The sequence below is a fragment of the Lampetra planeri genome, chromosome 16 (genome assembly GCF_965212315.1).
Source record: "Lampetra planeri chromosome 16, kcLamPlan1.2.h2, whole genome shotgun sequence".
NCBI lineage: Eukaryota > Metazoa > Chordata > Hyperoartia > Petromyzontiformes > Petromyzontidae > Lampetra > Lampetra planeri.
In genome coordinates, this window is record NC_136122.1 from 10,518,391 (window position 1) to 10,531,688 (window position 13,298).

General features: G+C 45.9%; 1 protein-coding gene across 5 annotated transcripts in view; it reads right to left on the reverse strand.

The window, feature by feature from the left end:
* Window positions 1–13,298, reverse strand: part of NR1H4 (nuclear receptor subfamily 1 group H member 4) — a 108,916-nt gene that overhangs the window by 26,432 nt on the left and 69,186 nt on the right. For 4 of the 5 annotated variants that reach the window (XM_078601550.1, XM_078601545.1, XM_078601547.1 and 1 more), the window contains exons 6-8: window positions 12,426–12,539; window positions 9,453–9,552; window positions 5,609–5,758 (exon numbers count right to left, since the gene is read on the reverse strand). In XM_078601550.1, the coding sequence (XP_078457676.1) occupies window positions 5,609–5,758; window positions 9,453–9,552; window positions 12,426–12,539 (364 nt within the window). The remainder of the gene's footprint in view (window positions 1–5,608; window positions 5,759–9,452; window positions 9,553–12,425; window positions 12,540–13,298) is intronic. The other variant, XM_078601546.1, reaches the window with a different exon arrangement.

The following is a 13,298-nucleotide window of genomic DNA, read 5'->3' on the forward strand; positions in this document are numbered from 1 at the left end:
CTGCGCCAAAACAAGAATGATTTATGTGAGGAATCCATCAAATTTTAATCTGCAGCAAAAAAATAAAATAAAATAAAACGGAAATCAAACTAAAGAAATGCGATTTTTTTTATACGTGCCTTTTTCTCGGAGCAAGGTCAGCGGAAAAATGCGGTGTTTGTGGGGCCCGTAAGGACATACTTTGCCAAGGATCCAAACGGAACCTTAAATAAAATATGCAGGGGCCTGCAGAAACCTTGCATGCATGACTTAGCAGGAGAAATTAGCTCAAGACGTGACTTGGTGCAGGTCCAGAGTTTGCTGATTCAAAGCCGAGTCTGTGCCAAGCTGAGTGTTATTCGTGTGTATAGTGAGACATAATTAATGCTGAGGTTGCCGGATGGCTAAGAAGTCGTTTGTTTGTTTTTGCGCTTGTTTGTTTTCACATTCGCACCTAGTAATGTCCCGTAGCTCCCGACAATCTGGGACTCTGTTCGTCCTCGTCACAGAGCTGTTTAGCTCAATGGGGCCTTGCCAGCTGAAATAAAGTCTGAGTCTGAGGTGAGAGAGTTGAGCTGGCACCACGAAAAAAATCTGGGTTTAAATCCAGGTTTCAGCCACCGATTACGCGTGCAATGACTTCACACACACACACGCAAAACAAGATATCACGGTAAATTTGTTTTGCACTTTAGTAGGCCAAATTCCAGGCATGGGAATTTTTTAAAATATATTGTTTAACCGCTATGTGCAGAGTGTGTGGGAAAGTGTGCCCCCTACTGTGTAAATGATGCAAAGGCCACGTGATGTGGGTTTTTTAAATTCTTTATATTAAGTTCGCTTGCTTGCTTGCGTGCTTGCTTGCTTGCTTACGACCGTGCAAATCTTTCGGTCGTTTTTTAACCCACTTCCCGTGATCCAATCGAGCTGACATTTTCCACACATACTCGTTGTGTGTGACAATTAATTTTCGTGAAAAAGAATTTCCAAAATTTTACACTGTTTAGGGGGAAAACAAATTAAATATTTAATTACCAATTGCTTAATACTGGCAGACAATCATCTGACCCATAGATGGCAGCCATCTCAAGCCAGAGGACGAGAGGACTCTAGCCGCCACGCATATAAAGGATTTAGAGTGAAAAACTTTGTTTTTACGGGTTTACTTGTTTTATTTGAGAAGTCTCTTGTGAAATTCTCTTCTGCAGCTTTTCTCTGACACACGAAGCACAATACTTAGTCTCGTGTTAAAAGCACAATTGAAATTAAAGAAATAAAATATATATTTTCACCGATTACCAAATGCATAATTACATAGAGTCTACTTTGGTGAGTCTCACCACGGTCTCCTACAATAAAAATCCAAAGAGCTATAATTTAAATTCGTTGGTGTCTATATGAAGCCCTGGTGCTGGTACGTAATGTAACAGAGGCAATAATAGTCATTACTCACTTACAGAATGGAAGTGTGACTAACTAATACATTTGGAGGCTATGGGGACATTCAATCCGAGGTTCGTGCGTGCAAAAATAGCTCCCACTAAGAGTTGATGAATCATCTCAATTCAGTGTCGAAAATCAATCCAATTGTGAATCCGTTTGATATTTTTGCATTGCCGCGAACGGTAGGAATGATGTGAGCCCATTACATGCAATTAAAGAAAATCCCGTTCACGTAACTGTCAATAAAATTAAGGTAAAAGAAAATGCAAAAAATGTGAGCCCATTACATGCAATTAAAACAATTCCCGTTCGCGTAACTGGAAATAAAATTGAGGTAAAAGAAAATGCAAAGAATAATATTCGGAATATGTATTATATACCTGGTGGAGTTGTGTCACAGTGGTCATAGGCAACTGTGTTGTGAACACAACAACCTGATTTTACTTTACAGCCAGGGTTGATGTCAGTGGAGAGTGATTTCAGAACCGGGTCTTTCGGTCCTGTCCTTTACCAATCCGCACTGACAGTTTGGGGGGGGGGAGCCTTCATCCAGCAGTGGAATGACAAAGAACTGTCAATTAATATATTTTTTTACATCACATTTAACATAACTATATGCTATGCTCTACATCGCAACAATGGCTGCCGCAGCGCAGCACTCCTGCGAAATGTAACGTTCAATTCATGACGGTCGTAAATTTGAAAAATGTTGGCCTTTGAAAATGCCTCTATTTGTTGGTCACTTGTAAATGTCAATAGGTAATATTTTTGACTTGGCTTGTGCAGTCTTGATTTTCTATGCTAATGAGATCACATCAAAATGCCGCACGTGCAATCTGCAGGATTTAGCGATGCAATAGCAGCAGTACCCGGGCATGCTAATGAACGGAAAGGCTTGATATATGAAAGGAGCATGCAAATAGAATAAAAAGAAGAAAAAAAAACATACTGCTGCTCGACATCAGAGAGAAAGAAAGAGGCGATATTGCAGTACGTTTTTTTTTACCAGCGCCTATCTCTTTGTCACGTACAAATACAAGAATCCTCATTAGTGCAATAGTGCACTTGTCACAACAGCAAAGAAGCCACCGCCACTTGCATTGCGAGTCACAATCTCTAATTAGTGTGGGGGAATATACAACCATTGTCACGCTATGGTAAGCAGGTGCAAATGCTTGCCATTTTTCCACAAATCTGGCTGTCGCCTGATGAAAAAAGTTGTAATTACTGGAGAAACGTCGTACTCGAATTTTACATTTTGTGGATTTTCTCTCCAACACACCGGTGTGCTGTACTAGTAACGAATTGGCATGTTCTGTTTACGTAATAAACCTCACTAATTGGCTGTGTCGCGTGGTGGCGGGTTTAACGACGCATTTATATTTACACGATCTAACCCTAAAAAACCTGTATTATAGATGTACAAATGGTTAGACCACTTTGTCCAATATAAATGCCACGAGCAGTGTTAGTGCAATCCAGTAAGTATGCTATAAAATCAATATCTGGAGTGTCAGGAGAAAAACAAGTAAACCCGTAAAAACAAAGTTTTTCATTATAAATCCTTTATATGCGTGGCGGCTAGAGTCTTCTCGTCCTCTGGCTTGAGATGGCTGCCACCTATGGGTCAGATGATTGTCTGCCAGTATTAAGCAATTGGTAATTAAATATTTAATTTGTTTTCGCTAAACAGTGTACAATTTTGGGAATTTTTTTTCACGAACATTAATTGTCTCTCACAACGAGTCTGTGTGGAAAATGTCAGCTCGATTGGATCACGGGAAGTGGGTTAAAAAACGACCGAAATATTTGCACGGTCGTCAGCAAGCAAGCAAGCACGCAAGCAAGCACGCAAGCAAGCAAGCAAGCGAACTTAATATAAAGGATTTAAAAAGGCTATCCCTACACATCCCTCTGCTAACCTAACGGTCATTCGCGTGTGCGTAATAGATTGAACGATGCGTCGATTAATCGGGGTTAGTATCGCTTGTTCATCACACTAGGTGCATGGGACATCGTGCACAAGAATCAATGCGTTTGAATTCGTGTGTGCTGTACGTAACGGCTTTGATGTGGTCACTAACATTCACTACAATGTTAAAAACACATGCGGCGGCGTATATTTGACTTGGACCATGACCCCTCTATTGCAACCATGCACTGAATCACTTGGTGGGGGGAGGTGAATCATCGTTACGTATACGTTTGGCCTGCTTAAGAGCCAACATCCGTTCGTGTCTAGCGGCAAGAAGCATCGTTCCACTCTCCTACAACAGACCCGGATCATAGCCGGTAATGGGGCCCATTCAAATGCACGCTTTCTCTCAAGACAGGCAGCGTGCCTCGTGCCGGCAATTTCCTTCCAAATTGACGAGGCGGTTTTCTGGGCGTGACGGTCCCGTGAAATCACAACTGATACGACACTTAATCACACGGGAACAAAATTCCCAATTGACAGTGGCAACGTGGCAAATTTAAATGTGTGAGTTAAATGTGCGTGTGTGCGTGCGTGTGGGTGGGTGTTTTTCTCAGCCTGTGAAATAATAATGATTTTTTTCAAAAATAAATTACAAAGTTTATTTGCAAACAAAGGAGGCATCACCGAAGGACATCAAAAGTCATGGCTCTATTCCCAGCCTGGAATTTTGTTTGTAATTCAATGCAAGCCGATAGGGTGACGGATGATGTGACATTTCGCATTCATTTTCCCAACACAAAGCTGTGCTGCTCTGCTGGGAATAGCATTGAGACTGCTGAATGAGCCCTCACTTTCCAAGAGCCTTTGGCTGAACATGCCCTATGAAATATCTAAAATGTAAAATGTTAAAATATCTAGACGTTATTTTGCATACATCTCATGCATTGTATAATTGCTGCTGTTTAAATCCACAATGTAAAGAACACATTACATCAATCAACGTTGGTATTATTTCATTATGCCTTCCCTGGCACAGAATTGCACATGGTGTGTGCATCCTATTTTTGCACAATCTGTTCCTGCCTCGCTCAGCGATGCACTTTTGGTGTTCATCACTCTGTGCACCGAGCACTTCGTCATACTGCATTGGCAGTGGCGCAAATGCTCGAAGGACAAAAACATCCAACACGCTCCTTCTGTAACACTGCTTTAAAAGGGAACATATACATAATAGGTGACGTTTCGGGGGAATGGTCCTTTTGCATAGCAAAAAATATATAATAGTAATATATATCTATCTATAATGTAACTTATCACATGCACAATAGTCACCCACTCTCGAAGAGAGGGAACAATTCAGGGCTGCGAGGAACCACAGTTCACGCGGGAAGGCAGCTACACAGCCAGCCGGCACCAACAACTGCCCAAGCTCTGGCGTACTCCATATACCGAGGTGTTATCAGTCAATAGATGAGTGTCAATAGATGAGTGTTTCGGGAAAACCCATACATGCGAGGGGGCAACGCTACATCCAATACAGACGGAACAGGTGAGATCCACATTTGCTGTACTGCCCTCTCCTGGCAAGCCAGGGTAAGGCACCTCGAAGCCAACAGGAAGGGAAATTCACAACATTTATGGGATCATCAACCCTCGCCTCGTCGTGCGTAGCCACATCGCCCAGTAAATAATTCCTCCACAATATAGTTTTTTTGGGTTAGATCGCGTAAATATATAAACGTGTCGTTAAACCCGCCACCACCCGACACAGCCAATTAGCAAGGCTTGTCACGTGAACAGAACGTGCCAATTCGTTACTGGTGCAGCACACCGGTGTGTTGGAGAGCCAAGCCACAACATTTACAATGTGAGTGTGGCTACTTTACAGAGCTGTCTCTAGGCCTGCTACAGCCTATCAGTGACCTATAAAAAATATTCAGTGAGAAATGAAGTTCTCCATAAAAATACGTAGTAATCACAACAACGCATGAACGGTAAAGGCGCGGCCCCCGCAATGTCTTGCTCTGGAGAAAGAACCTCAACGAGAGCGCGCTGAGGAAGGGCCCCTCGAGAGCTATTTACCTTTTCACGATGACCCACCCACCCACAGGCGACGAGGCTGTCGTACACATCTTCACCCCACCACTAAGCGACCAGAGTCAGCTGCGTCTCAAGACACTCGCCCGTTGCTTCAACAGCCACGCCGGGAGATCGAACTGGCGACCTCTGCATTACGAACGCGCACGCCGGCACGATGCACGGACTCACTCAGTGTGCGCATCTTCTTTTCGTTGATGAGCATGGCGTGCGGATCCGTCGCCCGGCTGTTGTAGACCTGGGCTGAGCGCAGGATCATCGCCTCGATGGCCGATCCCTTGAGCAGCGCGATCTGGTCCTCGTGATCCAGGGTCTGGAAGCCTGCAGAGGTCGGTGAGGTGCGAGAGAGGGTTACTGTAGGTGGGACGCATGTGTGTGAATGTGTCTGTGGGGGGAGCGGTGGTGTAGTGGTTAGCGCGCTGCGCTATGAACCTGGTGACCCGGGTTCGATTCCCGCTCTACGGCCAACACCAGTGACGATTATCTGAACCGGTCCTGGGCCTCCCCTAGGTCGACTCAGCCTGAAATGAGTACCTGGTGCGGTGTGTAAACATCGCCACTGGGGAGACAAAGGCGGTTGGGCGTGGTGCTGGCCACCCACCCCCTCGTGTACCGTTCTGGCCTTCCTAGGTGCTCGCTAACAGCACTTGCCCTTACAGTCTGTTAAGCTATACGGGGGATCTTTATCTTTGTGGGGACCGGTAGTCTAGCGGTTTGCGCACTGTTGCTACAAACCCGGCATTCCGAGTTCGATTCCTATTCACGGTCAACAGCAGTGACGGATTATCTGAACCGGTCCTAGGCCTGGTGCGCTGTGCAAACATCGCCATTCGGGAGACAAAGGCGGCTGGGCGTGCTGCTGGCCACCCGTGTGCTGTGCCGGCCTTCATAGGTGCTCGCTAACAGCAGTTGCCTCTGCAGTCTGATCAGGGTATAGGGGAGATCTTTGTCCTTGAGTAGAGCTGGGGCGACTGGTCGAGTTAGTCAGTAAGGTAAAGGGGGCAGCACTGAAATTACATTCTCATGCCACTGTGGTGGAAATGACTACGGGCTGTCAATAATTCTGCAGAGTTCCTCTAAGAGGGTGGGAGTACCCACACTTTATCCCACCATACGCGACCTGCCGATCGACTGACTGCATTCAGACAGAGCGCGTGATCTCTAGGGTCAGCTTACTCACTTTGTTTCTCAATTTCCCCTCCCTCCAGCCTTTTTCCGACAAAAAAAATAAACCCACCCACACACACACACTGCTCAATTAGTTACACCCTGACTTCGTTAGAGCAATAAATGTGTAAATATATAAATAAACGTGGCCGTTAATAACTCCGAGCGAGCGCCGCGAAGAATTCATCCTCGTGTCCCGCGGAGGCCTCGTGGCCCCGGGGGAAATTGCGTCGCTGGAGCCGGGGGTGGGGTGCGTCGGGTTCCTATTTGATGAACGTTGACGTTGACAGTGTCAATCGGGAGAAAGAATAAAATCGGTGGACACACCGAGTTAATTTAACACGACGGGTTCCGGCACTGAAGGCTTCCACCGTGGAGGAAGGCTGTGGCGCATTGCCTAATTGGTCAATTCGCTCTGAAATGTTTAAAGCGGATTGTCAAATTAATATGCCGCTTACACGGACGTGAAATTGGCGAACCTGGTTCAGCAATAATTCAATTGCGTATTTTATATGCATCAATCAGCACAAATTTGGTGGCTTTTGAGATTGCACTGACAGTCATGGCTCGCTTGTATGAACATATTTTGGAAGCCAAATAATGATATTTAATCAACAATGCTCACATTTGTCTTATACAACGTTTCTATCTACAACAAAAAAAAAACATTGATTGGAGAAAGCTACGCCGCTGTTTTGGATGAAAAGAGGTAATGCAATCGAAGAGCCCTTCATTTATTTGGGCGATGCCAGGGATTTTGGAGAGGCTGCGAGAGGGCGCGGTGGCGGGGAGAAGGAGACTGGTTGTCCTACGTGCCGACTCAACCATTCCTGCTGCGGGGGGCTTAAAGGCCGTGGATGAGATGATTGTTCGACTGCACCGTCACCACCGGTGTCGACAATTTTCACCGGAAAATTGTTTGTGACGCTAAAGTGACATATCTTCACGGAAATTAAAGTCATTCCCGGATATCTCCTACCATGGCTGCGAATTGCTCTTGACTGGGTCGGATCTTCCCTTCGTAACGATACGTGCTCCGCATCCGTACGCCGACTTTCCCCGCAGATTTTGCCGCCCCTTTTGGGGCACAAATCCAATTTCGCGCTCTCTGCAATATCGCACCAACGTGGGATCTCAGATATTATTCTGTCGGCTGCATAAGTGATTCAACTCCCACCGCCGAGCTAGGCCGAGGCTGCGCAGTGGCTCAGCTTGTGCCTCGGCCCTATGCCTCAATGGAACTCACAAGGGCCCTTTTAAACTCAACTCCTGCACTGACACTGCAGACTCGATCACTGATAAATCAGTTCTTGATGCGTTCTCAGTGGAAAGTCTGCACATCCATCACGCCACTGTCTTTGATCCACAATCGCAGGGGCAGTTGATTCATGCACGGCAATGGATTTGAAAACAAAATTGCATCATCTATTGGCCTATGATAAATCACCATGACGCCTACAATCAGATCACCCTGAATGTGCACATTCTAAAGCAGATCTCAGACGCTGTTGAGCGAGGGGGCCCAGGATGGGTTCCAATATCACTCGCCGCCGATGGTAGCCGTGAGCAGGAATACAACTGAGGTTAGTTTAACACGGAGGCTTTCCCGACAAATATTATCCACAAAAGTGTTTTTGCTTGGGTTAGATCACGTAAATATAAATGTGTCGTTAAACCCGCCGCTGCCCGACATGGCCAATAAGTAAGATTGATTACTGTGAATAACCACACCAATAACACATATCCATTGCAATTTATATGAATACATTAACCCTCCCTCCCCGCCTCTGGTCTTTGTACCTGATTGTCTAACAGTGACAACATCACATTCGTCTTCTTGGTTCTTTCGGTAAAGTCACGTAGAAGGGAAGTAATAAAATAATGAAAATAAAACATAATAAAATAATTCTCACGACCGAAAGAAACAAGAAGATAAATCCCTGCAGTCACGAAAGCTTTAAATCGAAATTTAACATCACATTCGTCCCTCTAGTTAAGACCGAGACAGTGAGGAGGATTTCGCCACAATTCTGGCTGTCGCCTGATGAGGCTGGTTGTAATTACTGGAGAAACGTCGCGCTCGAATTGTAAATGTTGTGGATTTACCCTCCAACACACCTGCGCGCTGAACGAGTAACACATTCGCAAGTTGTTTTGTTAACGTGTTAAACCTTAATAATTGGCTGTGTCGGGTGGTGGCATGTTTAACGACACATTTGTAGTTGCGCGATCTAACCTAAAAAAAAAACTATTATGGACAACTCACCTTGCTGGTTTTATAGTGCAGTGTGCTAACTGCTATGCCATAGATCCACCCCAGACAACCCAGCGTATAATATACTTGCAGTATTCTTAGGTTTTTTCGGTAAAGTCACGTAGGTAAAATTAATTTAGATCTTTTACCTACGTGACTTTACCGAAAAAACCTAAGAATATGAATTCTTGCAGTCACGAACGCTTCAAATCTAGAATACTTGCAGTAGTTTTTCGACAAAATGGCACTTGGGAGGTGACATGGTCGAACGGTAGAGCGGTTTGAGCCCAGCTGCGAACCTGGTCAATGCTGGGGGTGCATTAACCATTAGTAACTTTCCGCTTGCTTCACAGTGCGCAGTGGAGATCCCAAGACGTCGTTCGAGTAAAGAGTAAGACCATGCGCGGTGACGTCATGTGCCAAACGTTGATGCATTTCTTCAGGTGCCTTAACTAGGAAGCCATGGGCCTCACAGGGACAGCTGGCACTGGGGGGTCCCACAGGGCACCGCGAGACGTACTCCATGGGAGGAGTGGCATGAATATTAAATGATGATGATGATGAGGTGTGATGAAGTGTGTGTGTAGCCCCTACCTGGGAGGTTTTTGGTGAACTCCACCAGCACCTGGACTTGGATGGTAGCGATCTCCCACAACTTCTCCTTGTCGCCTCCTTCCCAGTATTCTTGAAACTGCTCCACACGTGCACACAACGTGCACACAACGTCAGGATTTCATTATGAAGCCACGGCTACAATTTCAGCTCGGAGTGGTGGCGCAGTGGTTAGCGCACCGCGCCACGAACGCGACGGCGCCCGAGCTTGATTCCCGGGCCTCGCGTCTAATGCGTGCGGTGATATCCGAAGCGGTGACGTCACCAAACGGCCACGACCAGTGTGGTGAAGTATGGTCGAACTACCCTCACGACCGACGAGGCGTGGGGCGAAGGCCTTCACCCAGCAGTGGATTGACACAGGGCTGTGCGATAAAAAAAAAAGATTATATGCACGCAATAGCGTGTGTTTAATATCTTCTAGATTTGAAGCTTTCGTAACTGCAAGGATTCATATTCTTGGATTTTTTCGGTAAAGTCACGTAGGTAAAAAATTAAAATTAAAATTAATAAAAGTAAAATATTTTATTTTTATTTTATTTTACTTTTATTAATTTTAATTTTTTTACCTACGTGACTTTACCGATAAAAACCCAAGAATATGTATTTAATATCATTTGTTAATGACTCAATAACAAGTTGCCAAGGGACAATGTGGGAACTGCATATTTGTGCAATTCGGCATTCTGTGGATGACAAGGCACACTTTGGGAGTCGCTTCTTATATTCCGATAGCCGTGCGAGTGTGTGTGTGACCAGATTAGTGTAACTATGTTGACAGATTAGTGCAACTGTATTGGCTACGTACGGCGCGAAAGAAATTCAACAAAATTCATACATTGACAACGGAGACAAGTTTTGGGAGCATGTTAGAATCCAGAGAATACGGGAAGACATGTTTATTAATTTAAAGCACGTTATCCCTTTCTTTACAATTCAGCTACGAGGGAGGAGGGAGGGAAGGAGAGATGTTTCAATCTCACAAAAAGGTCATAAAAACTCAACATAATCATCAATTGCACTGCCCTAACATGAGAAGAAGACACAAGAGGTGATGGTTTGGGGCAATGGCTCTTCTTCATTAGCAGAGAGGATCGTGATAAATGTGAATTGTCCACAACTCCACCTGCTTTATATTCCATGCAGGACAGTGCTAATAGCGAACGTGTTGGCCTTTTGTGTGTTCTATGTTCATGCACCACTGCCAACAGAGTATCACAAAGCGTGCTGTACGAGTCCCACGCTTGATGGAATTCAACGTCAATCAGTCCGGTTGATTTGTGAACCAACGCTCATTGATCCACTCCAGTCACACGTGCACTGGCAGGCAGTAACCCCCTTGTCACTCTTCTGTCGCTACTGCCACGGCTACTGTTCCCGTGGACTTCACCCGTTGATTCCTCCACCCGTACAGAGGACTCGATTCGACAGTGTCGCCTGTTTCATCTCGTGCATCGCAGTGTTCAACCACCGGGCCGCAGGTCACAACAACACACTCACCCACCCACTCACTCACTCACTCACCCACTCACCCACTCACTCACTCACCCATTCACTCACCACACTGCAGGTCACAACAACTCACCCACTCACTCACCACACTGCAGGTCACAACACTCACCCACTCACCACACTGCAAGTCACAGCAACACACTCACCCACTCACCACACTGCAGGTCACAACACTCACCCACCCACTCACCACACTGCAGGTCACAACACTCACCCACCCACTCACCACACTGCAGGTCACAACAACACACTCACCCACTCACTCACCACACTGCAGGTCCCAACACTTCTCTTTGTGCATCTCCCCCCTCCCCGCACTGCTCGGCGTTGGTGTTCCCTGCCATCTTCTCCTCCCCCACGCGTGTATCGCCTTGCTCCGAGACACGTCCTAAATCTCATATATTAAATGGCGCCGTTTGTTGCTGCCCGCTTGACGTTTCGGACAAAAATTGTGGGGTGGCGGTGGGGGCATGTGCCCGGCAGCTGTGCTTTCAAAACAACAAATGCATGCAATCCCCTACGCGAGATGATTGTTCTGGCAGGCTCATCAACAAAGGGGAGGGGTGCGAGAACGGGGGGGGGGGGGTGCCGGTGCAGGTGGTGAACACGGTGTAATAAACACCGATATGGGTCCTATGGGGGACTCAACCCCCGACACGCCTAATGTAAGCAAGCCCTGTCCCCTGTCAATCAGGCATATTGCAAATAGGGTGGGGGGCGGGCGGCCCCCCCCCCTCCTCCTCCAACCTCAGTGACAACAACGAGCTCAGTCGGGGCTCCTGGCTCGCATGCATTATTGATGAGCTGCGATTTTCATTTTTTGTTACAAACGTCGCGCCCATGTGCAACGTGTTCGGCCGGGCCGGCGTGACATTTGCCGTGGCAATTCGTGTTCATGCGCTGCCCAACCCGGTACACGCTGCCTCTGTGAGGTTGTCTCTCCCTGTTGTCTGTCTCACGACAACAGCAGCAGCGCACGCAAAACAACAACGGCAACAGCGGTCGTGGAAATAATTTAAATGTCTTTGTTTTTTTTAATGTTATCAGCAGTAGCAACCCTGGTCAATCCGCTGCTGGATGAAGGCCTCTCCGAGTCACGGCCACCTCTCAATCGTTATTTTTTATTCGAAGCTTTCGTGACTGCAGGGGTCCATGACGGACGCTTGTGTTGCGCCCGAAACGTCGTGATTAATTTTATTTTATACCTACGTGACTTTACCGAAAGAACCAAAGAGTATAGTTATTTTTGTGTCCCCAATATTTTGGCGACGGTTTGTTGAACTTGCTTGGTTCGCGTTGAATCAGCTTACAAATGCAACGGAGATACAATGACAATATGAAAATATGAATCACAACGTGCGCAATCGTGTGTTTCAATTACAAATATGTTTTGGTCCTGTAAATTAAGGAGAAAGGTTTGCATCTCAGCGATGTCATACTTACGACGAACTTCTGCAAGGTGTCGTGCGGGATCCTGTACTTGCGGTGTTCCCCCACTATCAAGTCAATGAGTCTCTGCTGTTCGACCGTCAGCGCCCACTCATCCTGATCCGCCGTCTAAACACACGTGCACACACGACGTCCCTGTCTTGTCAAATTGCATGCGATTGCAAAAACAAAAAACGAAAAATGTTCAGACGTTCTAGCGTTTTTTTTTATAATGGACATGAGCAAAGACGACTGAACTAAAAGCTGAAACGTGCACAAAGACGCATGGAGAGATGCATGCGTGGAATTCCACTGAGAGACAGCATTAGCAACGTATAGATGGGAGAACAATGAACATTCAACGTCAATTTGACTGCTCAGAAAAATAAGTGGGCTTCGACAGGACACATGGCTTTGTATGGATGATGGCCAGTGGATCAGAGAAATAAACACACATGAGAGACATCACATTGACAAGTAAGAAAAGTAATGGCTTGACTTCACCAAGCCCTGCTCATTGCTTTCCATTCAGCGACACATACGAGAACAAAACAATAATCAGCAGCGTTATCAATTGAAACTTGATTTGAAGCTTTCGTGACTGCAGGAATTACTATTTAGTTCATTCGGTATAGTCACGTAGAAATAAAATAAATTAAATAGTAGAATACGACGTTTCGATTCCAACACAAGCAGTCGTCAGCAGGTAGAACTAAATTTGAGATAGAGACAAAACACAGACACGGAGACACACAGACAGACACACAAGCAGTGAGTGAGAGACAACACAGACACACAGAGAGAGACACACAACATAGACACACGGAGACTGTGTGTCAATTGCTTCAATAATTCAGAGAGCCCAGTTCAACGTATTGTGACTTACAT